Raw genomic sequence first — 25,112 nt, forward strand, 5'->3', positions numbered from 1 at the left:
GGACGAGAACCAACAACAATATCAAACTCATGCCGAGTCCGGGAATCAAACCTGGGCGACATTGGTCGTCGAAGGCGTAGTTGTACTGCTTGGTGGTAGTGATTAAGGCAATTTTGATCAATCAATTGACGTACACCAACTATCTGTCTATTAATGAATAAATATATAAATAAGTGTTGTGTACATTTTACAGTGGAAGGGCTGAGTATAACCGCCTCGTGTCGAATTTTCGGCCAATTTTTCGTTTTGCTCAAAAGTGCCTGAATTGAATATAATAGTAAAACTGTAAATTGTTTCAACCCAGGAGTCATGCCATAAGTACGTAAATTATGATCATCCGGGTGAGTGTAGTCTTGAGAAGGACTGTTTGAGGTGACATTGACTGACGTTTCGATAACCTGAGCGGAAGTCATCTTCACAATATACGTATTTATGGATATTGTAGTGACTGAGGATTTTTTTGTTTTGTCTCCTGAAGGATGATGACACAAATTTCCACATGGATTTCATCGTAGCATCGTCCAACCTGAGAGCAGCTAACTACGACATAGCACCAGCTGACAGACACAAGGTACTCCTTCATCAATGGCGTTCGAAAACTTATGGCCAAATGTTCTGTAAAACGGCCATTCTTTGACTATTGTTTGCAAACTATTCACAAAATTAATGATCAAGTTAAAAATTGATGCAAACTTGAAAAGTCGGGGGACATCGTTTTCAACTAAGTTATTCCCTTATGTCTTGTATAAAATTGATAACTAACTTATTGTGGCTCTTTGTTCCTTTAAATTTCACTTGTTAAGATCGCTTTTTCCTTATGGTCAAAAACCGCGATAAAATACCTTTGCGTTACCAGGCACCGTCCTTAAGAAAGCCGTATTTTTCGGACTATCCCAAGATGCGCAGGAAGTACGCACAGTAGAACAAGATCTTAAAGTGTTCATTTCACCAGAAATTTGCATAATTTTGTTTACGACGTCAATGATGCGTGACATGGCACGTTCCGCTTTCGCGTGAAAACTGACAAATTAAATTATTTTTAATTAAATTATTTTTAATTCTTAAAAGAAACCGCACTTTGTAGAAAAAAACGAAAAAAACCTATAACTTTGCTCAGATTCAACGAAAAATCTCCATTCTTACACTGAAATGATTGTCAAATTATTCTCTACAGAATGAATGAGAGAATTCTGACGCGTCGTGAAAAAAAATTTTCACGTTTTTTTTTTTTTCACTAATTGAGTTTACGACCCCGGACTTTCTGAAAAACTGAAAAAACTTGTAACTTTGCTCAGATTGAACGAAAAATCTCCATTCTTGCACTAAATGATCGTCAAATTATTCTCTACATATTGAATAAGAATTTCCTGATGCGCCGTGAACAATAAATGTTCGCGTGTTTTTCCCACTAATTGAATTTGAAACTCACTCACTGCGCACGCCCGAAAGTTAGCGACAAAAACCGACTGATCGACCAAGTCAAAAGCCAGCTATCGCTATAACTCGTTCATTGCGCATGCGCGCATTCACGAATTAAAAAGGGGCCACTGTCCTTAATGGCGATCTAAAAGCATTTCATGTACGATATCCCGCTATTGAACACCGAAAATGTCAAACGTAGGTGGTCGCTTAAGAGAGGTGCTTGCACAGGGAGACTCGACTATTTAGCAAATCTTTGAATTAAACGCTTGCTTGCTTGTTTCACTGACTGACTGACTGATTGCTTGATTGACTGATTGCTTGCTTGCTTGCTTGCTTGCTTGCTTGCTTGCTTGCTTGCTTGATTGCTTGGCTGACTGATTGATTGATTGATTGATTGATTGATTGATTGATTGATTGATTGATTGATTGATTGATTGATTGATTGATTGATTGATTGATTGATTGATTGCTTGCTTGCTTGCTTGCTTGGCTGACTGACTGACTGATTGCTTGATTGATTGCTTGCTTGATTGATTGATTGATTGATTGATTGATTGATTGATTGATTGATTGATTGATTGATTGATTGATTGATTGATTTGTAGAGTAAATTAATTGCTGGCAAGATCATCCCAGCCATTGCTACAACAACTGCCTTGGTCAGCGGGCTAGTGGCACTGGAAATGTACAAGGTTAGTATGTTGTTCACTGTTTCACTTACCATGTTTCCTTGCTGAAGTCAAACCATGTGTCATAATCTGCACTTTGTAGTACGACTTATTTTCAAATTCGGCAGCTGAACCTCGTAAGTGTCACTGTTCAACTTCAAAGTTGTTGAGGGATTCTTGTACACTTGTGAGTCCATGGATGAAATCCCTTATGTGTGACCATTCAAATGAAAACCGCTGTTCGTTATTTTCCCTTTTGCTGCTGTTTAAGCCTGGTTTTCACTAGCGACGCAAGCACAGGCACAAGCATAAGAGCTTTATGTCAAGTGAAAACGAACGCGACGCAAGCACAAGCACAAGAAAAGGAAAAATTTTGATCCTTGCGCTTGTGCTTATGCTTGCGTCGAGGCTGTTTTCAAGGGGAAAAAAGCATTCTTATGCTTGCGCTTGTACTTGCGTCTGTGACTGCGCTGCAAGTGAAACCCAGGCTTTACGAGGCCTAACAATGTGTTTCTAACTTCTGAAGTTGTGGATAAACGCCTGTTTGCAATCATCCAAATATACGGTTTTGAACGTTTTTTAATCGCATATTTTATCATGTTTTTTTCATCGTCATTCGTGATTATTTCAGATCGTCCAAGGCAACAAAAAACTGGAGACTTACAAGAACGGTTTCATCAATCTTGCATTGCCATTCTTTGGCTTTTCTGAGCCAATCACCGCACCGAAAAACAAGGTAAGTTTTCTAGCCCAAGTCATTGTTTTCAAACACCATGGGAATTATAGTGTTTACTCTCTAAAATAGATGCCAGTTGAGTCTTTGTTGATAAATATTCTAGACGTAAAATAACCCTTTAGCTTGAAATTCAAGTTCATTTTGAGTTTTAAGAAACTCTCTTTTTAAACGACCCTTTTAGTTGCTGTGCTTTCATTCTTTACCGTTTGTGAACATGATTTCCCTAACAATATCAAGAAATATTAACCTGCGTTTCTTCTTTTCAGTATTATGAGACAGAATTTACCCTGTGGGATCGGTTTGAGGTAAACGGTTTGAATGAAGCTGGCCAGGAGATGACTTTGCAGGATCTGTTTGACTACTTTAAGGTGATTTATTAAAAGCATTCAGCGATTCAAGGAGGACCTTAGTTATCGAGTCCGTTAACTTGCAGAAAAACGACACAAAGTACAAAAGAAAAAAAAAGAACACGGCTAAGAGCAATAGTTTACCAATAGTTTAATAAAAACTTTATTAAAGCTCGTTTATAAATTTGCCGATAGTAACTATACTGTATCTATATTGGCAAACGCGCGCACCAAGAAGATGAAAGCTAGTGTAAGCATAATTGTTGTTATGCCCCTTTCAAAGACGTTGTGCTAAAATTGTAGGTTCTAACTTAACAAACACTCAATCAAATCTGTGAAGTGAAAACCGGGGAGACGGAGATCGTCTTAGCTGTCCGGACGGCTCGCCTTAGTGAAACAATCATATGCTGCTTTTCATAATGGACCAGTTGAGCTACACAATAAACGAATTTAGCCCTTTTAAGCCCCAATACAGAAGGGTACATTCTGCTCACTGTTCTATCTTTATTTGTTTAAACATCAAGACATTTCATCTTTTGTGATCATTTCTTCATTTCGTATCGCCTGTATGTAAATTAAAAAATGAATAAATGACTTCATTTAGAGGGCGAGAATCATCAACCTACAATCGAACCCCTGCCACACTGGTGGGAGGCGAGTGCTCTCACCACTGCGCCATCCCTGCTCCCCTGTGTTTGATCAAGTGGGAGAAATAGACGCCAGTTACATGTGGAGCTTTAAAGGAAGTCCAGTGTTTCGATTGCTTTGCCTTATGTCTTACAGCAGCCGTGAAAAGACCTTCATGCGCGTGAAACAAACCGTCCCGAGGTCTTTATAAGCTAATCCTGAGTTTCTGTAAAATAGTTGATAATGTGGTAATATTCTTTGCAGAACCAGCACGGGCTTGAAGTGACAATGCTGTCCCAAGGTGTCTGTATGCTGTACTCATTCTTTATGCCTCCTGCCAAGATGAAGGAAAGATTGGCGACAAAGTATGTCCCTAAACTCCGTCTGTTTTCCTTTATTGAAATTACAGTCATCTAAGCTTTACAAACACAGAAGAAACTTATCGCGCTGAGAAAAGGAGGTTTCCAAGCTGGCGACGCGCCAACGTGAAAATTCAATTCACGTTCACTGAACTAACGTGCAATAATTCTGACTCATTTAATTTGCGATATGCGGCCGAACTATCCTGGAGCTGAATTCGTAGGGGCGACTTCTTTAGAAAGAGAACGGAAAATCCTTCCTCGTTACGACTGAAATTTATGAGATTTGGCTGAACTTTGAATGCGTTGTTCCCGGAAAATTTGTTGCAAGAGAAGGTTACGCGTCCCAAGTTCGCCTTTGTTAATCAATTTTTATTTCTTTCCCACAGAGTCTCCGTGGCTGTTGAAAGGATCTCCAAGAAGAAAATCAAGTCTTACGTCAAAGCCCTGGTGCTCGAGTTGTGCTGCAATGACAAAGATGGAGAAGATGTTGAGGTCCCGTATGTGCGATATCTCTTCCGGTAGAGTCAGCATCCAAAGTCCCGTATGTGGTTTCTCTTCTCACTGAGTGTCTTGGATGAAAAAGGAAGAAATGACTATTTAGTTAGAGAATTAATGCAGCACATTGTGGCTTAAAGCCCGAGTGTTACAGTAATATTAATTTTTTTTAAGTTAGTTTGTTTAAGTTACTGAGCAGCTGCGGTGTAAAAGCACCATTGGTTTAATAAAGAAAGTGACATTAATGCTGTAGTAATTTTTTTCTTGTTCAATTGAAAAGTGCACTCAAATTGCGGTGGTGTAGACCTCGCGTCTTCCTCGAGTTTGCTTGACTTCGTGGTTTGTTTGTGTTCCCGATAAATAAGATACACACTACAACAAAATAAACTTGTGAAGAAAAATTTGTTGTGTGAAATTTGTGCAAAAGAAATACCTCAGGGCCTGTCCGGGAGTCGAACCCGGGACCTCTCGCACCCAAAGCGAGAATCATGCCACTAGACCAACAGGCCTCAGACAGAGGTGATGGCTCAATTTTTTGTATTTAAACATATAACAGGTACCAGTATACAATAGAACGGACAGACAAAAGCTTACCGGGGGGTGATTGTTTTCAAAGACAAGCATAATTTATTTATGCAGCGAGACTTGGTGATATTGTTTTGAATATACTCTGTGCTACTGAAACAATTAGCGACGTGAAAATCGAGGATTACATGAACCCCAAAGCTCTGTTTCTTATAAATTTGAATTAAACTTGTCGGCTTCCAGGAGTTCAAGACTGGGAGCCTCTATCTGTATTAATTCCTTGGGTAACCCTTTCCCAAGTTTGTTTATATTTACGACTAGCAGATAAGAATGTTAACTGAGTTCCAAAAGGAACTATGGTGCTGCGACGGTGGGGGAGTAGAAATGAATGTTTGGTTTTAATGTGGCGAAATGTAAATTTGGGCAAAGTTAATCTTGAGCGAATATAGCCTACGTGTAGCTAGAGCGAATGCAGTCAGTCATCTCGGATGGCGCATGTCAGCTGCGGGCGGTCTCAGGAGCAAGCGTCATGCCTTGTGTCTAATATTGCATTTGTCTTAATGCTGGTCTTAGCGGCATATTCCTAAATCTATTTGGAGATTGCTAAATACGTTTTTCGTGAAATGGCATAAACTACACACGTGAATCGTAATCTGAGGAAAAATAGGCTCGTGATTCGTGATTAGGACGCCCCCCTCCCCCCGCCCCCGCCAACTTCACCACTGTTAGTTGAGGTTTTTCTCTCGCTATAAACGGACAAAGGAGATTTCTTCAGGTTTGTACTGGATCGGTTGGACCGAGGAGATCTTGATTGCACCTTGCATGTGGAATTATCCTTTCTTAAATTTTGTTCAAAACAAGATTACCCTGCCTCTTGTTAACAAGCTAAAGCAATACTTTTTTTCACAGATTAACATCAGGAAGAAAGCCAACGGAAACTCAGTGCGCCTATAACTGAAATTAGGATCGATGCTTCAGTCTACATGCATAAAAGAGGGGGCTTTGAACTGTCTTAGGAAGTGCGTCCAAAAACTGGAGTTAGATCAAGTTTCGAATAATTGTCGGTTTAATTTAAATTTCGTACTTTGTTGCACTGGCAATGTAGGGATTAAAAAGTCCGCTAGATAGAAAAAGTGACAAGCTCGGATTAATTTTTGCAAAAACAATTGCATATAAAAGGGCTTGTCTTTACGGCATTAAAATAGGAGAACAAAATAAAGTAGTAAACTGATTTTCAACCATACTGGCAAGCTAGATATTATCTTTATCCATGCATGCATGGCTGTTACTTTGAAGGAATGGCTGTCGTTTCCAAGTTTCCAAGGTGTCATCCATACCGATAAATGTTATATTTGCGTTCGGCGTAGAAAGAACGCACTCCTAATACGGATTGGAGTCGAGATTGTATGGGACAACGTTGATTGCCGGATTGAATGAATGGATGGATCTCTGGCATCCCCGCAGACTTTTTTGCAGGGGCGGATGACATCATCGCCAACAATCATCACGGGTCTTGCTATGCTATCAATTCACGGATCACGACTACAATTGAGCTCAAATTTTGCTCAAATCAAGCGTCACATATAAGCCCTTCACCACCCTGAAATAAGAAAACTAAAATTGATTCGAAGACATTCATCAGGAAAGTCATCAAGTTGATGATGTCACGTGCTACACGGCTGTCGAAACAACCTCGTTCCCAGGGTCCGAGGACCCTGGGAACGAGGTTCCTCCGAGTTCAGGGCCAAGCGAGTGACGGCGGAGGAAAGGGAACGAAAACAAAAAACCAGGACAAATTTTCGTACCCAGGGTCTCAAATGTTTGAGCCGAATAGTCCTGGATTCTAAAAAAACAAAATGGCGGGGGACAAATAATGCTGCATAAACTGTTCCGGGTTTTGAAGTATTCCTCTGTTGTCTTTTCCGCGCAATATGCAGTCTTTCTTATCACAAGGGCTATCCTGAACGATCAAAAAACCAAGCGTGATATGTCAGTAGTAGAAAAACTTTACAAGAAAAAGGATGATGAAAATGAAAGGTGAGTGATCGATAATTACAGTTTCTACCTCTCGAGTCGGGTCGACATTCTCATCAAAATTGCAGTCCGATATTTTATGTGGATTTCAATTATTCTATTACTTAAACTTAAATTGAAGCGGCCTCTGTTGCAATATTAAAATTACAATTCGCAAGCTAAGGTATAAAAGGGCTTAATTATCGTTTTTTCGTTTAAATTAAAAGCTTCGCGATCGGCTAGCTTCAGCTAGCTATAGCGCTGGCTAAATAGAAATCAGTAAGAATGGGCGTACGTTATTTTATTATGACAACAGTTGTGTTTAGCTCTAACAACATGCACAGTTACATGACAGTAACTCGCTTTCTCAGCTATTCTCAGTCTTATTTAAAGTGAAATAGGGAATTAACCCAGGCTATAAAATAAAACAGCCAATGAAAATATATGCTTGTATATCCACGCGGTTACTTTCAAAAGGTAGACAACTTTTTGACAACCCAGCAGCGAGTGCATTGAGTTATTTATAATGAATACTTGCTTTGGCAAAAATGGAAAATGGATTTCAATGTTGAATTTGCCTGCCTTTTAATGTATCATGTAGCTTAAAGCCTGGTTTTCATGATCGTCCGGATCATCCTGATGGCCCCAGTTGATTGTAAAAATTTTGAGATGATTTGGACAATTGGGACAATAGCGCTGTGCACTATTACTAAAAATATATTTTGTCACATGAGATCCCATGAGACCCCCCGCACAGACTCAGACAAACATTAGGATGTGATAAAGGAAAATGCATGAGTGACTACTCCGTAGCAATACCAAAAAGCGAAAAACTTGGTGAAATCGTGCAGTTAGCGTCCAAGACGGACCGAAATGGTAACCACCAAACACTGCTGTTGGGGTGAATGCAAAACAGACGTGAGGTATCCTGACAAGTGGCCGAAATCCCTCAAAAAGGTTGAGCAACCAGGGAAGAAAGTATTTCCATTTCTGAAACCAACACAAGATATCGCGAAGTGCAAGCGTTGGCTAGCTGCTTGTTCGCGGGATTTCTTTACGGAGAAAAACATAACCAGTGTAAAAAGGAAAGAAGATAGGCCTGCGCGACTCCCACTCGCGTGTTTTAGCCATGTTCAGTTATAGTTTTGCTATAACGAGTATGTCTTTTAAGGAACGCCCTGACTCTTGTATGAGCGGCGCTGCCGGTAAATTTTCTTTTAGCGCTCTATTTTCTTCTTATTAAATGCCATTTATGATTTGGAGGATTTGTGCGATAGTAACTGAACAAAGCCACGTGCTTAAATGTCGCATGTTTTGTATTTTTATCTCAAAGGTCATGTCTGGGTTTTGTGTTCTATTTAATTGACCTCTTGCTGTTTTGTGTGTAGCGACTGTCATTCTTATGCCGTTTGTGGCATTTAGTTCAAATCCTATCCTTACAAAGATAAGAAGAGAGGCTATACTGCAGCAAGACACTGATTTCAGTGTGTCTTGAGGGAGTATAGCCTCTCTTTTTATCTTTGTAAGGATAGGATTTGAACCGTGTAATAATCATTATCTTGCAGCTTTTGTATTGCCGGGCCCGGCTATTTGCTTTTGTGGCAAGATGTTGTGTTACTTATCACGGTTATTTGTCTCTTAATCCTTTCTTTAGCATTGTAGCTTCTTTAAAAGCTCTACAATGTGTTAATTTGAGGGCTAAAGGGCGCTTTTGTTACTGCTGTGTTTTTTTATCGCTCCGCTCTGTGGCTGTGTGGTTTGTGTTTATGTTGCGGGATTTTAGTATTTTCCTCCTGTGTTTTGATTACACCTTGGACTGATTACTGAGGCAATTCTTCTGTGTTGCTCTGGCCAGGGGCTGCTACGAGTCCTTCAGCCGTAAGTAAATTCTGTGGCATTTTAGGTAATGGTCAGGCAAGACCGCAGTTTCAATCCTAATCTTGTGGATCTCTTCAGTTGCCGATTCCTGAGAAATGATAGAGATGAGTTCTTGCGTTTACCGCTAAATTTCAAGCCCCTGCACTTTAACCACCGTTTTAGTTGCTCAACTGTGTATTCCTCTGGTTCTCTCTCGAATTAAGAGCCAGGAACATTGTCGTCGTCGGTTAAAACTGTTAAAGATCGAAGCGAACTGCTTGCCATTCACATGTTCTTCCCTATATCTCTTACAGAATTCGACTTTGTTTGTCTGAGTCTCGACGGAGTGTGAAATCTTGTGACGTCATTAGTGCACAGCGCTTTTGCTAGTTTCCATATAATCGTCTCGATCGCCTTAGTGCGTGGTCATCTACAATGTTCCTGGGTCTGACAATGGAATTTTGGTATTAGATTCGCAAACAAAATGGCAGATGTCAATCGGAGAGTGAACCTTGTGGCTTGCTATCTGCTTATTTTCACGTCCAGAACCTGATGGAACTGACTTTCTCTTTTTCAGATATCGGCCAGACGCGATGATTCTTGAATTTTTTTTTTTTTTTTTGGCTTCTGCCACGTCTAAGCTGAAGTTCTCCCCAATTACCTTCCAGCAAATATTCATTCTTATAAACTTGTTCTTGTAGTAAATGAAAGGATATTTTTGAACTTCTTCCATAAAGAATGAAGTTGTCAATTCCGTAGTTGAAGCCGCCATTTTGGAACACATTTAAAGGAATGAATCATGAGATAAGAATGATGATTTCTGGGATAGCCTTCAATCGTCCCAATCGTCTGAGAATGTTTCTATATCATCACTTTAAATTTTACACAGCCATCCCAATCATCCAGATAGAACTCAGTTCTATCCAAATGATCGCGGTCATCCCAGTCATCCGGATCATTAGCAATCATCTGGGTAGTGTTTCTATATATGATCGTCCTGGTCGGCTGAAGATTATTTGAAACGACTGGAGCAATCAGGAAGATCATATGGAAACCGGGCTTTAATAGTGCAAAGCTACTGTCAGTGTATTGTACAAACTAAGATAGCCCAAAAAAGGTAAATAAATAAAATTAACCCTTTCAGCCACAAAAGTGGCCAACATGTATAGACACTTTCTCGTTCCAATATCACTACTTGATAACAATGCAGGCCAAGAACAGTGGAAATGATCAGAAAAGATAAAATATCTTGATCACTAAACAAATACTCCCATTGAACTACATGTAGTTCCACACTGTAAATTTCTAAATACATGGGTCCCGAACAGTGAGAATATTAAACCAATTTTCTATCTTTGTCAACATGAAAATAACAGTTTAATACTAAAGGTGTTTAGGCAAGAGAGGCCTGAATGACTTTATTTTTTCCTTAAAACGAAATTGTTCCAAATAAGCTGTATTTAGCACAGAGACTGGCTCTTGGTTGCATATTGAATTTTTGAACAAGATGCGAAATAAACAAGAAAATAGCGTATTGCTTTTGTATGAAAGTGCAAGGGACCTGTACAAAAGAGATGCAATTAACTCACTCAACTGATTTCTTTTCTGTAAGAGACTAAACCAAGTACCATTGGTGGTTGTGAACAGAACAAATCAGTCAAGGGTCCATATCTCCTTTTTGTACATGTAGGTTGCTTGCAGTTTCTAGAAGTGATAAGCTATTTCTTGTTTATTTAGTATTTTGTGTAAAAAATTAAATTCCCAAATTAAGTTTCTTACATCAATGACAACCACTCTCTGTGCCAAAATAGAGCTTATTTGGTCAGAGGAAATTATTTTGATTTAAGGTTACTGTATACCGTTAGAGGTGTCTCGCGTCCAAGCAATGTAGCGCATCCGGTTTACCTACACCCTTATATCAAATTAAAGTTCATAGAGCTGTGGCTATCAAACTATACCAAGAATTTTAAAAATAAAATGAATTGCTGATTGGGAATTTTTAGCACCGTTTTCTCAAATCAATTTTTTCACATGGAGGAGACACTTTAAAGAGCTAAAACTCAAAGGGAATTTGTTTGTTTGCCCTCAAATTTGGACAGTAGCTAGTTTAACATACAAACAACAAAAAGGTGTCTGCAAATTTTTTCTTTTTTCTTTTTTCTCTCATATTTTTTCTCCCAGAGCGATTTTTGTATGATCACTCCACATTTTTTTATCCTATTTTGAAAATGTTCTGCAACTTTTCACTGCGATTGAATATGGAAAAACGCAGACATTTTTTTTTAGTGCTTTGGGTCTGGAAACTGAGGAGCAAATTAAATTAGCGAAAAACAAAATTCTCTTTGACTTGTAGCTTGCAAAAGGTGATTCGTACGCTCATATTTAGAGGTCGTGAAAAATTCGACAATTTATTTTCTTTCAACATTCTTGGTAGAGTTTAATAGCCAGCTCTATAAGCTTTAATTCGTCGTAGGGGTTTAGGTATCTACAGTTTAAACTGGATGCACTACATCGCTTGGATGCGAGACACCTATGAAGGTATATGGTAACCTTAAGGCAAAAAAGTCATTTATGCCGCTAGTTGCCTAAAACACCTCAATTATTTTACACTCAATTGAGGGAGTGGAAAAAGCATGGACTCGCTTATCACATAATACCAATAGAGGTAATTTTGAGTACATTTACCTTGTTGTGATCATCAGAATGTTGCTGGTAAAAATTGCTTTGCCATAAAAATTTGAATGTATATTTTTTTGGCAGTAAATAATTTATTGCCAACACAAAAGGTACATGTTATTAATGCATTGCTATGTTGAATCATCATTAATAGTTTGATACAACATTTCCATGCAATATTTAATATGCCACTGCAATCTTGACAGGTTATATATTTCATGAAACATTTCTACAGTGTCGGTGTTACAACACCTCCTTTAGATAATTATGAGTACTTTATTTATTTATTTTTTTATTTATTTATTTATTTTTTATTAGCACACAAGAATGCCATTTATATGTGGAAGTGAAAGCAAATCAGTGGCCTATAGTCTACTGTCAGGACTATAACATTGGATTCCTGGGTTTGGAGAGGCTCCATCCTTTTGATTCAGGAAAATGGGGAAAAGTGTTCCAGTATCTCAAAGGTACAAAATTATGAATAATTACTATTGAAGGATTTTCAGGAAGAGTTACATGTAGTGTATGAGACATTTTTGGCCTTAAAATTGTAATTTCTCCAAATAAAGCTATAAAATTAAGCCATATTTTGGCACAGAGACCCATTATCATGTACATGTAAGAAACTTTGTTGTACATATTTAATTTTTTAGCAAAAGAGTTAAATTAATATGAAATTATAGCATGCAAGCGACCTATGATAACAACAACAACCAGTTAACTACTATTGTATGCATGCCAACTGTTGACTGACTTATGCTTGCTGGCTCCCAAAAAGCCAATCAATAATAATCTTAGATTGTGGTTTCTCATAATTTCTCACATTTTAAATGTAATTTCTTGTTGTTTCTTGAATGTCCGCCACTTTGAGATAATTTACAAGTTAGAGTAGAAAATACAGGAAAAGGTGAATGAATGAATCCAGGAAGAAACTTGTTTTGAAGAGAACAAATTACAGCAGAGAAATTCAAGTTGAGGTGTGGTTGCTCAAACTGCGATGATATTGACCAATCATTTTGATTGTTTTGAACATTTAATATTTTATATGTTGTCTGGAAAGTTATCTTTTAAACTGAACACTTCTGTCATTTACTGCCTAAACACAGCTGTAACAGTCTACAGTCTGTAACAGTCTGACTGTAAGGTTCACTGGGGATTGAAGTGTATCTATTAGAAACATTTAATATTAATTTACTGGAGGCACTTGCTTATTAATAAAAAAATATATTAAGCTCTTTTCATGTTAGCAGTATATTTAGTATGAAATCAATTATTTATTTAATTATTACAAATGACTTAACATTCTGTAAAGAACTCACTGCTCTTGGAGTCCATTCCCAGGTTAAAAGCCTTCAAGTTGGTAGGATTTGGACAAGATTTTGGCAAAATCATAACAAGATCTTTGGTATAATCTTATTTTGCCAAAATCTCCCATAAGATCATGCAAGATCTTAGACTAGATCCTGTAAAATCATCCAAGAAGTTGCAAGTTCTTGCATGATAATATTGAAGATCTTGCCCATGAACTTGGTAGGATCTTACCAATTAGATTTTGTTAAGATTTTACCAACGACAAGGTGTGCCAAGATTTTTCATGATCATACAAGATCTTGACAAGGTGGTCAACCTTCATTTTGCCTGATATTTCAGATTAATTAAATAAATATTGTAAATGTTGTTGTCTCAGATGCAAAGATGGTAAATGATGACAGTGTTGTGGCACCCAAAGAAGCTACTCAAGAAGATCTACTGGTTGTGCATACCGCAAGTTACTTAGACAGCCTAAGAGTATGGTTTGTTATTTTCTTAAATAGTTTGTACATCCACCATTACCCATAGTAAACAGGTTTCGCTGAGGCCTCTACATCTTTGATGTGGTCTTCTTGTCCAGACAGTCACAGACAAGTTCTTTATTCTGTTGATGGAAAAGTTAATATCCATCCAACTCCCCCTACCTCCCAGCGGAATGGACCCCCTTAAAGTCCAATTTACATGTACATGTTAGAGTCTTCTCCCATCCCCCCTCTGCCATCCCCCACCCCCTCCAGGGATTTGCAATCCATTCTGTGCCAAGCAGGGAAGATGTGAGAGGATTTTGTGAGTTACAGGTCTGTTTTTAGCACCAGCTTTCTAATAAATTAGCTTGTGGGTGGTCAATCTCTAATACTCGTACAATGCGTCTGTACATGTACAGGTATTTATAATAAATAGTTGGCAGACATGATAATGGTCAAAAACCTATAATTTCATTATTTAAATTTTTGTGCCTTTTTATTGAAGTTTGCTTGATGACACCACCCATAACATATTAATTTCATTGTGTTGCATACTTGTCAATATTTAATACAATTCTCAATCGTCATTAAAAATAATTAACTTTCTGTTTTGTAGTGGAGTGCTCGTGTTGCCATGATCTGTGAGGTGCCCCCTCTTGCCCTTCTGCCAAACTTTATTGTGCAACGGAAAGTGCTCAAGCCAATGAGAATACAGACTGGTGGATCAATACTGGTAAACAACCTTCTACTACTGCTGTTATCTACTACATGTAGTAAATATGTTGCACGAATTAACACAGTACGCAAGTGTGATGAAATCCAGCATTTATTATGAAAGTCATCTACTGTGTTTTGTAATGGCCAGTTTTGTCTTCAAATTTTCATTAAATGTTTGATGTCTCAAATAAAATAAATTCATTTTCTGTTGATCATCTCCAAGTTGTAACCATGTTAGATGTCATGGTATGATCTGAGAGCTGTCACGAGTTGTCAACCACCAATTGAGAAGTAAAAATTAAAATAACTCCGAAGGTAATGACCATTCTGACTTGTTTTTCTTTTTTTTTTTTTTTTCAGGCAGCCAGGCTTGCAGTTGAGAGAGGCTGGGCAATCAATATTGGTGAGAATTTGTTTTTGTTTTTTTTCTTTCTTTTTTTTAATTTACAATGAAAATAATACAGTGACTGTTCTCTGTGGAAAGACGAAATGAATTTTAAAATTGGGACAAAATATCATTTAATTTGTATTTAATATTATAATAAAGGCATTTTATTGGATATACGGTCCTATATATTATTAAGTATAACTAAATAAACATTGAGAGAAATGTGATGGTATATTTCCAGCCTGGTGAATGAATGAGAATGATGATTATTCAAGAAAGTGACGCAGGCATACTCGGAAAAAAGAAATCCGAGTGCTCCTATCAGGAGTCGAACCTAAGACCTTCCGATTACTAGTTCGGATGCTCTACCACTGAGCTACAGGAGACTCGTGGGTGCTAAGGTCATTAAACTAGGTTCATGGGACAAACATCCTGCATACTGCTAGGATTTGAATGTCGAACGTGTGGTATATGAGAGAAATGTGATGGTATATTTCCAGCCTGGTGAATGAATGAGAATGATGATTATTCAAGAAAGTGACGCAGGCATACTCGGAAAAAAGAAATCCGAGTGCTCCTATCAGGAGTCGAACCTAAGACCTTCCGATTACTAGTTCGGATGCTCTACCACTGAGCTACAGGAGACTCGTGGGTGCTAAGGTCATTAAACTAGGTTCATGGGACAAACATCCTGCATACTGCTAGGATTTGAATGTCGAACGTGTGGTATATGAGAGAAATGTGATGGTATATTTCCAGCCTGGTGAATGAATGAGAATGATGATTATTCAAGAAAGTGACGCAGGCATACTCGGAAAAAAGAAATCCGAGTGCTCCTATCAGGAGTCGAACCTAAGACCTTCCGATTACTAGTTCGGATGCTCTACCACTGAGCTACAGGAGACTCGTGGGTGCTAAGGTCACTAAACTAGGTTCATGGGACAAACATCCTGCATACTGCTAGGATTTGAATGTCGAACGCGTGGTATATGAGAGAAATGTGATGGTATATTTCCAGCCTGGTGAATGAATGAGAATGATGATTATTCAAGAAAGTGACGCAGACATACTCGGAAAAAAGAAATCCGAGTGCTCCTATCAGGAGTCGAACCTAAGACCTTCCGATTACTAGTTCGGATGCTCTACCACTGAGCTACAGGAGACTCGTGGGTGCTAAGGTCATTAAACTAGGTTCATGGGACAAACATCCTGCATACTGCTAGGATTTGAATGTCGAACGTGTGGTATATGAGAGAAATGTGATGGTATATTTCCAGCCTGGTGAATGAATGAGAATGATGATTATTCAAGAAAGTGACGCAGGCATACTCGGAAAAAAGAAATCCGAGTGCTCCTATCAGGAGTCGAACCTAAGACCTTCCGATTACTAGTTAGGATGCTCTACCACTGAGCTACAGGAGACTCGTGGGTGCTAAGGTCATTAAACTAGGTCCATGGGACAAACATCCTGCATACTGCTAGGATTTGAATGTCGAACGTGTGGTATATGAGAGAAATGTGATGGTATATTTCCAGCCTGGTGAATGAATGAGAATGATGATTATTCAAGAAAGTGACGCAGACATACTCGGAAAAAAGAAATCCGAGTGCTCCTATCAGGAGTCGAACCTAAGACCTTCCGATTACTAGTTAGGATGCTCTACCACTGAGCTACAGGAGACTCGTGGGTGCTAAGGTCATTAAACTAGGTCCATGGGACAAACATCCTGCATACTGCTAGGATTTGAATGTCGAACGTGTGGTATATGAGAGAAATGAGATGGTATATTTCCAGCCTGGTGAATGAATGAGAATGATGATTATTCAAGAAAGTGACGCAGGCATACTCGGAAAAAAGAAATCCGAGTGCTCCTATCAGGAGTCGAACCTAAGACCTTCCGATTACTAGTTCGGATGCTCTACCACTGAGCTACAGGAGACTCGTGGGTGCTAAGGTCATTAAACTAGGTTCATGGGACAAACATCCTGCATACTGCTAGGATTTGAATGTCGAACGTGTGGTATATGAGAGAAATGTGATGGTATATTTCCAGCCTGGTGAATGAATGAGAATGATGATTATTCAAGAAAGTGACGCAGGCATACTCGGAAAAAAGAAATCCGAGTGCTCCTATCAGGAGTCGAACCTAAGACCTTCCGATTACTAGTTCGGATGCTCTACCACTGAGCTACAGGAGACTCGTGGGTGCTAAGGTCATTAAACTAGGTTCATGGGACAAACATCCTGCATACTGCTAGGATTTGAATGTCGAACGTGTGGTATATGAGAGAAATGTGATGGTATATTTCCAGCCTGGTGAATGAATGAGAATGATGATTATTCAAGAAAGTGACGCAGGCATACTCGGAAAAAAGAAATCCGAATGCTCCTATCAGGAGTCGAACCTAAGACCTTCCGATTACTAGTTCGGATGCTCTACCACTGAGCTACAGGAGACTCGTGGGTGCTAAGGTCATTAAACTAGGTTCATGGGACAAACATCCTGCATACTGCTAGGATTTGAATGTCGAACGTGTGGTATATGAGAGAAATGTGATGGTATATTTCCAGCCTGGTGAATGAATGAGAATGATGATTATTCAAGAAAGTGACGCAGGCATACTCAGAAAAAAGAAATCCGAATGCTCCTATCAGGAGTCGAACCTAAGACCTTCCGATTACTAGTTCGGATGCTCTACCACTGAGCTACAGGAGACTCGTGGGTGCTAAGGTCATTAAACTAGGTTCATGGGACAAACATCCTGCATACTGCTAGGATTTGAATGTCGAACGTGTGGTATATGAGAGAAATGTGATGGTATATTTCCAGCCTGGTGAATGAATGAGAATGATGATTATTCAAGAAAGTGACGCAGGCATACTCGGAAAAAAGAAATCCGAGTGCTCCTATCAGGAGTCGAACCTAAGACCTTCCGATTACTAGTTCGGATGCTCTACCACTGAGCTACAGGAGACTCGTGGGTGCTAAGGTCATTAAACTAGGTTCATGGGACAAACATCCTGCATACTGCTAGGATTTGAATGTCGAACGTGTGGTATATGAGAGAAATGTGATGGTATATTTCCAGCCTGGTGAATGAATGAGAATGATGATTATTCAAGAAAGTGACGCAGGCATACTCGGAAAAAAGAAATCCGCGTGCTCCTATCAGGAGTCGAACCTAAGACCTTCCGATTACTAGTTCGGATGCTCTACCACTGAGCTACAGGAGACTCGTGGGTGCTAAGGTCATTAAACTAGGTTCATGGGACAAACATCCTGCATACTGCTAGGATTTGAATGTCGAACGCGTGGTATATGAGAGAAATGTGATGGTATATTTCCAGCCTGGTGAATGAATGAGAATGATGATTATTCAAGAAAGTGACGCAGGCATACTCGGAAAAAAGAAATCCGAGTGCTCCTATCAGGAGTCGAACCTAAGACCTTCCGATTACTAGTTTGGATGCTCTACCACTGAGCTACAGGAGACTCGTGGGTGCTAAGGTCATTAAACTAGGTTCATGGGACAAACATCCTGCATACTGCTAGGATTTGAATGTCGAACGTGTGGTATATGAGAGAAATGTGATGGTATATTTCCAGCCTGGTGAATGAATGAGAATGATGATTATTCAAGAAAGTGACGCAGGCATACTCGGAAAAAAGAAATCCGAGTGCTCCTATCAGGAGTCGAACCTAAGACCTTCCGATTACTAGTTCGGATGCTCTACCACTGAGCTACAGGAGACTCGTGGGTGCTAAGGTCATTAAACTAGGTTCATGGGACAAACATCCTGCATACTGCTAGGATTTGAATGTCGAACGTGTGGTATATGAGAGAAATGTGATGGTATATTTCCAGCCTGGTGAATGAATGAGAATGATGATTATTCAAGAAAGTGACGCAGGCATACTCGGAAAAAAGAAATCCGCGTGCTCCTATCAGGAGTCGAACCTAAGACCTTCCGATTACTAGTTCGGATGCTCTACCACTGAGCTACAGGAGACTCGTGGGTGCTAAGGTCATTAAACTAGGTTCATGGGACAAACATCCTGCATACTGCTAGGATTTGAATGTCGAACGCGTGGTATATGAGAGAAATGTGATGGTATATTTCCAGCCTGGTGAATGAATGAGAATGATGATTATTCAAGAAAGTGACGCAGGCATACTCGGAAAAAAGAAATCCGAGTGCTCCTATCAGGAGTCGAACCTAAGACCTTCCGATTACTAGTTTGGATGCTCTACCACTGAGCTACAGGAGACTCGTGGGTGCTAAGGTCATTAAACTAGGTTCATGGGACAAACATCCTGCATACTGCTAGGATTTGAATGTCGAACGTGTGGTATATGAGAGAAATGTGATGGTATATTTCCAGCCTGGTGAATGAATGAGAATGATGATTATTCAAGAAAGTGACGCAGGCATACTCGGAAAAAAGAAATCCGAGTGCTCCTATCAGGAGTCGAACCTAAGACCTTCCGATTACTAGTTCGGATGCTCTACCACTGAGCTACAGGAGACTCGTGGGTGCTAAGGTCATTAAACTAGGTTCATGGGACAAACATCCTGCATACTGCTAGGATTTGAATGTCGAACGTGTGGTATATGAGAGAAATGTGATGGTATATTTCCAGCCTGGTGAATGAATGAGAATACTTATTACCGGTAAATTGTTTAACATTCTTATAATAATTATAATAATCTTATAATAATTATAAGAATGTTAAACAATTTACCTGTAATAAGAATGTTAGAATGTTTATTTAGTTATACTTAAAAATATATAGAGCCGTATATCCAATAAAATGCCTTTAGTTAATATAGCGCTGTACAAATATATGATAATTGCGCCACAATACAAACCATCTTATAGAAATCTATCTATAGTTAAAAATTATATTTATTTAATTACTATCGTGATAAATACGTTTTAACTAATGAACAATCAGTATTTGATATTGTTAATACATATCCATGATAGTGTTGTACTTAATATTCTCATGAATTGGTTTCTATCTAGGTTATTGTAATAAACGTTAAGTTTTTATTCATGACAATATTAAATAAATATTATTCCCAGTATAGAATAATTATCAGGATGTTCTCTTTATTGTAGCTATCGTTATTATTTAAAGCCATTAGATAATGTCCCGTTGACGTGTTGTGCATCCATTCAAATGAAATAAGTTCAATTTATTGGTAAAAGTTGTGGCTTTAATTTGTTTTTGGTTAATACTTACATTTATGTACATGTACATATGACATATGTTAAAATTTACAAACCTTTTAAAATTATAGTACTTTATTTTCCTTTGTTATGCATTATGGTTACCTTAGTAAATTTAAGACAAAGGAAAATAGCAGTGAACTGGTTGAAACATTTTTCAAACTTAAAATAAATTTAAATAACTGTTAAGTAACAGCTATAAATGAATGAAATATATGATTTAAAAGACATTGCCATGACTGTTTTAGGTGGCGGTTTTCATCATTGTTCTGGCTCAAGTGGAGGAGGCTTCTGTGCTTATGCTGATATAACATTAGCAATCAAGGTACATATAAGCAAGGTCACATCCAGTGGAACTGAGCATTCTACAATGTCTGTCTATTCATAGTCAAAAGTACATGTATGAAATGTGTTTGCTGCTTATGTGTCAAGTCACTCTCAAGAGTGCTGTCTATTGAATTTTATACAAACTGTCTCCAGCTACTGTTTAAAAGCAGTACAGTAGGTTATACACTAAGCAGGCTATTTGTGGGTGCACCACTCTCAATTTGTACAATAATATTAAACTTAGTCTAGCTCATTTTCATCACTGTGTGCCTGTGTTAAAATGAAATTGTATTAACCTACAGCAGCCAAAACGGCCATACAGCCAGTCTGTGGAGCTTTTAAGAATAATGTAATGTGATAAGCATGTAATAATAAATTATAACATGCACTTTAATCTGAATTCTCCATGCATGCTAATTACATGTTCTATCCACTTAAATGTAATGATGATCAAAGACATACTAGTTACCTTTAACCCCAGTTGGTCAAGGATTAAACCAAAACCAATGATTATCATTTTTCTATTGGCACTGTTTGCGTGATTATCTTCCAAGACTTGTACATAAGGAAGGACACAGTTTGTACAGCTGGGTAGAGGGGGTGCTCACGGTGGAAGGCTGATAGTTAAACATGACATTCATGACTAGTTGGTGTGTTGGCCATCCCTGGTAATTTCCATACAATCATGTAAGTAGACAAGTGAGTCAAGACCAGAGTTAATATTGTGTCTTTTTCCAGTTTCTTTTTAAGCACGTGGAAGGTGTGTCCAAAGCCATGATCATTGATCTGGATGCTCATCAGGTGAAGTTTCTTACTAATTTGGTCATGTAAATTTATATCAAATTGAAAATCAATCATTTCTAAACTATTTAATATAATTATGTAGTTACCTGTTGTTGGTGTAATTAGTGGGTAACTGGCATCTTTGTTGTGGTCAGGTGTATCATTATTTTGTTTCTCACACACCCAGCCTTTGACATGTACCATGCTGATCTAATATATAATCACCTAACCTAATCTCCTCAAGTAAGTATTGTGCAAGTTTTGCAGTGACATTCAATGGTAAAATTGAAGAACAGCTCCCCCAAAAACCTGTTAGCCATCAGTTTGCCGACAGATTACCAACAGTCAACCAACAGATTATTGACAGATCACTGGCACAGTAAAATGAAGAAATGGGTCTTAAAGTCATATCGCTGATGGACTGTCAGTCTGAAATGCAATCAGCAACCAGAGGGTTAAAAAGTAACAAATGAGTGAAAGTTGTCCTACCTGATTTTGGTTTTATTCATTCAACAGTTTAGCGACAGTCGGGCAACAGGTTTATTGGGGAGCTGTTCTTCAATATTTTCTCATTCAATAACTGCAAAAATCTCAACAAGTATTCAATTTAACAACAACATACATTAACAGATTATAAAATTAAAGGCATCCTCAGCTGAAGATTTATCAGACTTTACCACTGTCTTAATAGGGGAATGGGCATGAGGCAGATTTTGACAAGGATGATCAAGTGTACATTGTAGATGCTTACAATGCGTATATCTACCCAAGAGATATAAAAGTCAAGAGTAAGTTACCCTTGTTGAGTGTGTTGTCACATTTATACTTACATACATGTCTTCATAATATTTCACACCACCTAGAGTGGATCAGGAGATTTTAGAATCACCCTAATACCAAGCAATTGGGACTCGTAAAAGATGACTATAAAAGACAGTGTATGACTGTGTATATTATCACGTTTACAAGAAATTGGATGCTTTTCCCAGGACTTACAAGTACTATATTCTTGAGTTACTAAATGATTGCCAGCCACTTAACTCTTGGTTGCTTTTGTTGTAGGGGAATAAGAATATAATGTGAATTTCAACCCATCGTCTCATAAAGTAGAGTTGTGGGACTGGTTTACTAATAAAAGTATTACTAATGATTATTAAATAATATAATATATAATTTTTTTTTTTTGGGGGGGGGGGGGGGTGGACTTCCTGGTGTGGAATATGGATATCACTTTCTAATACAGGCTCTTTCTGATAGTTTGACTGCATTTGGTAATTTTTAGGTGCAATAAAGAAAAATATTGAGTTGTGGCATGGGACAGAAGATGCAGAATACATGCCGCTGTTAAGGAAGTAAGTACTTCTGATAAGAAAGGGGTCACAGTTTAAGAAATCTGGCTTTCTGATCCGACAGATTGAATCATTATGGTAAAAACTTAATAGGATCTGAAGAGATCAATGCCTACTAACTCCTCAAAATTCATCACTGACTTGCTGATTTTGAAAGCTATTTCTGAGTTTTTAAATTCAACTTTTATCAAAGATTTTGTAACGAAAAACCTTATCTTAAATCTATTACAGTCGAATCTCTTTATTACGGACACCAAGGGGGACAGGGATAAGTGTCTGCATTATAGAGGTGTCTGTTTTAGAGAGGTAGGCTTTATATGGGTTTCGGGCTCTTAGGGACCAAGTGAACTGTCCGTAATAGAGTGTGAAAATTACTTGTCTATCAATGTTTATGTGTTTGATGCTGTTGTTTAACGTTGTTCCAGGCACATTCCAGAAGCACTGGATGCCTTTAAACCTGATGTTATTGCATATAATGCAGGTAAAAAAACAGCAGAAAATTTGTTACCTCGGTAGATTGCTGATTTGATCTGAAATGGTGAGAATTTTTTTTCTAAATTCTCAATACATTCAATTTATTTAAGGTGGATTAATGAACTACATGTTCATGCATCAGCATCTAGGATAACAATCATGTCCTTTGGGTGTTTGGAGCTTCTTGGGGTTCCAATCAAGCTTTTAAATTAAAAATGTTCATAGCAGATCAGAAAAACTGATTGTTAATAAGTACTTTGAAAACATTTACTAGGGGTGGGAGGAGGGGATGACTCCCATATGAAAGTAGGGGGTGGTTTTACCACCATATTTGGGATTGAATTTGTGCCCTCTTTTTCTTTTTTCGCTTTTTTTTTAACAACTTTGTCTGCTGATTAAGTATGTCATGATCGCATTCTAACTTTACTTGTTACACAAAAGTCATCATGTCTTTTTCTCCTCCCTAAGGGACAGACATTCTTGTGGGAGATCCTCTTGGTAATTTATCGATTTCACCTCAGGTATGCTAATAAGTATTATCAATGTCTGGTTTTTTTAATAAAACCAATTCTGAACTTCTTGGCAGTGTTTGGCAAATGAATTTATATTATCTGTTGGTCACATAACTGGAACTCAGCCCCTCATCTTCTCTTCTCCTACTTGGTCCTCCTTGGCTTCCTTTGTTCATCTGTATCCTCCTTCCTTCCTTCCTTCCTTCCTTCCTTCCTTCCTTCCTTCCTTCCTTCCTTCCTTCCTTCCTTCCTTCCTTCCACCTTCTCTCCCTCCCACTCTGGATCCTCCTTCCTTCTCCTCCTTCCTCCTTGTCTCCCTCCCACTCCAGATGATCCTTTCTCCTTCTCTCCCTCCCCTCCGGATCCTCTTTCCTCCTTCTCTCCCTCCCACTCCAGATGCTCCTTTCTCCTTCTCTCCCTCCCCTCCGGATCCTCCTTCCTCCTTCTCTTCCTCCCACTCTGGATCCTCCTTCCACTCTGGATCCTCCTTCTTGTCCTCCCACTCCAGATCCTCCTTCCTCCTTCTCTCCCTCCCACTCTGGATCCTCCTTCCTCCCTCTCTCCCTTCCACTCTGGACCCTTCTTCCTTCTCCTCCTTCCTCCTTCTCGCCCTTGTACTCTGGATCCTCCTTCCTTTTTCTCCCCCTTCCACTCTGGATACTTCTTCCTTCTCCTCTTTCCACCTTCTCTCCCTTGTACTCTGGATCCTCCTTCCTCCTTCTCTGCCTTCCACTCTGGACCCTCCTTCCTTCTCCTCCTTCCTCCTTCTCTCCCTCCCACTCTGGATCATCCTTCCTTCTTCTCCTTTCTCCCTCCCACTCTGGATCCTCCTTCCTCCTTCTTGCCCTTCCACTCTGGATCCTTCTTCCTTCTCCTCTTTCCTCCTTCTCTCCCTCCCACTCTGGATCCTCCTTCCTCCTTCTTGCCCTCCCACTCCAGATCCTCCTTTCCCCTTTTCTCCCTCCCACTCTGTATCCTCCTTCCTCCCTCTCTCCCTTCCACTCTGGACCCTTTTTCCTTCTTCTCTCCCTTGTACCCTGGATCCTCCTTCCTCCTTCTCCCCCTTCCACTCTGGATCCTTCTTCCTTCTCCTCTTTCCTCCTTCTCTCCATTCCACTCTGGATCATCCTTCCTTCTCCTCCTTCCTCCCTCTCTCCCTCCCTCTGTGAACCCTCCTTGCTTCTCCTTCTTCCTCCTTCTCTCCCTTCCACTCCGCATCCTCCTTTCTTCTCCTCCTTCCTCCTTCTCCCCCTCCCACTCCAGATCCTCCTTCCTTCTCCTCCTTCTTCTTTCTCCCCCTCCCACTGCGGATCCTGCTTCCTTCTCCTCCTTCCTTCTTCTCTTCCTCCTTCTCCGGCTCCTCCTTCCTTCTCTCCTTCCCACTCCAGATCCTCTTTCCTTCTCCCTCTCTCCCTCCCACTCTTTATTCCCTCTTCTCCTCCTTCCTCTCTCCCTCCCACTCCCTATTCCTCCTTCTCCTTCCTCCCTCTCTCCCTCTCACTCCTTATCCCTACTCCTCCTGACTCCTCCTTCTCCCTCTCCAACTCCTCCTACCTCCTCCCTTCTCCACTCCTCCTTCCTCCTGTCTCCTCCCACTCTCTCTCCCATTCCTCCTGTCTCTGTCTCCCTGTTCCTCTCACTTCTCCTTCCTCCTGTCTTATCCCTCTCTTCCTCCCATTCCTTGTTCCTCTCTCTCCCACGGGTTCCTCATACCTCCTCCATTTCTCCCTTCCACTCATCCTTCCTCCTGTCTTCTCCCTCTCTCCCTCCCACTCATCCTTCCTCCTGTCTCCACCCTCTCTCCCTTCCACTCCTCCTACCT

General features: G+C 39.4%; 2 protein-coding genes and 1 non-coding gene across 3 annotated transcripts in view; 2 read left to right on the top strand and 1 right to left on the bottom strand.

The window, feature by feature from the left end:
* LOC146465433 (ubiquitin-like modifier-activating enzyme 1) overlaps positions 1-4,902 on the top strand; it is a 37,117-nt gene extending 32,215 nt beyond the window's left edge. The window contains exons 30-35 of the mRNA XM_085128758.1: positions 479-571; positions 2,028-2,114; positions 2,722-2,826; positions 3,093-3,194; positions 4,065-4,165; positions 4,549-4,902. Coding sequence (XP_084984884.1) covers positions 479-571; positions 2,028-2,114; positions 2,722-2,826; positions 3,093-3,194; positions 4,065-4,165; positions 4,549-4,684 — 624 coding nt within the window. The 3' untranslated portion in view covers positions 4,685-4,902. The remainder of the gene's footprint in view (positions 1-478; positions 572-2,027; positions 2,115-2,721; positions 2,827-3,092; positions 3,195-4,064; positions 4,166-4,548) is intronic.
* A 192-nt stretch (positions 4,903-5,094) lies between these two features.
* Positions 5,095-5,166, bottom strand: Trnap-ugg (transfer RNA proline (anticodon UGG)). Its single transcript has one exon. It is a non-coding gene; the product is annotated as a tRNA-Pro (tRNA).
* A 1,819-nt stretch (positions 5,167-6,985) lies between these two features.
* LOC146465438 (histone deacetylase 11-like) overlaps positions 6,986-25,112 on the top strand; it is a 29,503-nt gene continuing 11,376 nt past the window's right edge. Inside the window, exons 1-11 of the mRNA XM_085128772.1 lie at positions 6,986-7,219; positions 12,047-12,195; positions 13,416-13,516; positions 14,120-14,236; positions 14,581-14,623; positions 20,094-20,170; positions 20,911-20,973; positions 21,647-21,743; positions 22,238-22,307; positions 22,730-22,785; positions 23,247-23,299. Of these exons, the coding sequence (XP_084984898.1) occupies positions 7,056-7,219; positions 12,047-12,195; positions 13,416-13,516; positions 14,120-14,236; positions 14,581-14,623; positions 20,094-20,170; positions 20,911-20,973; positions 21,647-21,743; positions 22,238-22,307; positions 22,730-22,785; positions 23,247-23,299 (990 nt within the window). The 5' untranslated portion in view covers positions 6,986-7,055. The remainder of the gene's footprint in view (positions 7,220-12,046; positions 12,196-13,415; positions 13,517-14,119; positions 14,237-14,580; positions 14,624-20,093; positions 20,171-20,910; positions 20,974-21,646; positions 21,744-22,237; positions 22,308-22,729; positions 22,786-23,246; positions 23,300-25,112) is intronic.

Source organism: Pavona decussata, unplaced genomic scaffold, assembly GCF_977016875.1.
Source record: "Pavona decussata unplaced genomic scaffold, jaPavDecu1.1 SCAFFOLD_156, whole genome shotgun sequence".
Taxonomy (NCBI): domain Eukaryota; kingdom Metazoa; phylum Cnidaria; class Anthozoa; order Scleractinia; family Agariciidae; genus Pavona; species Pavona decussata.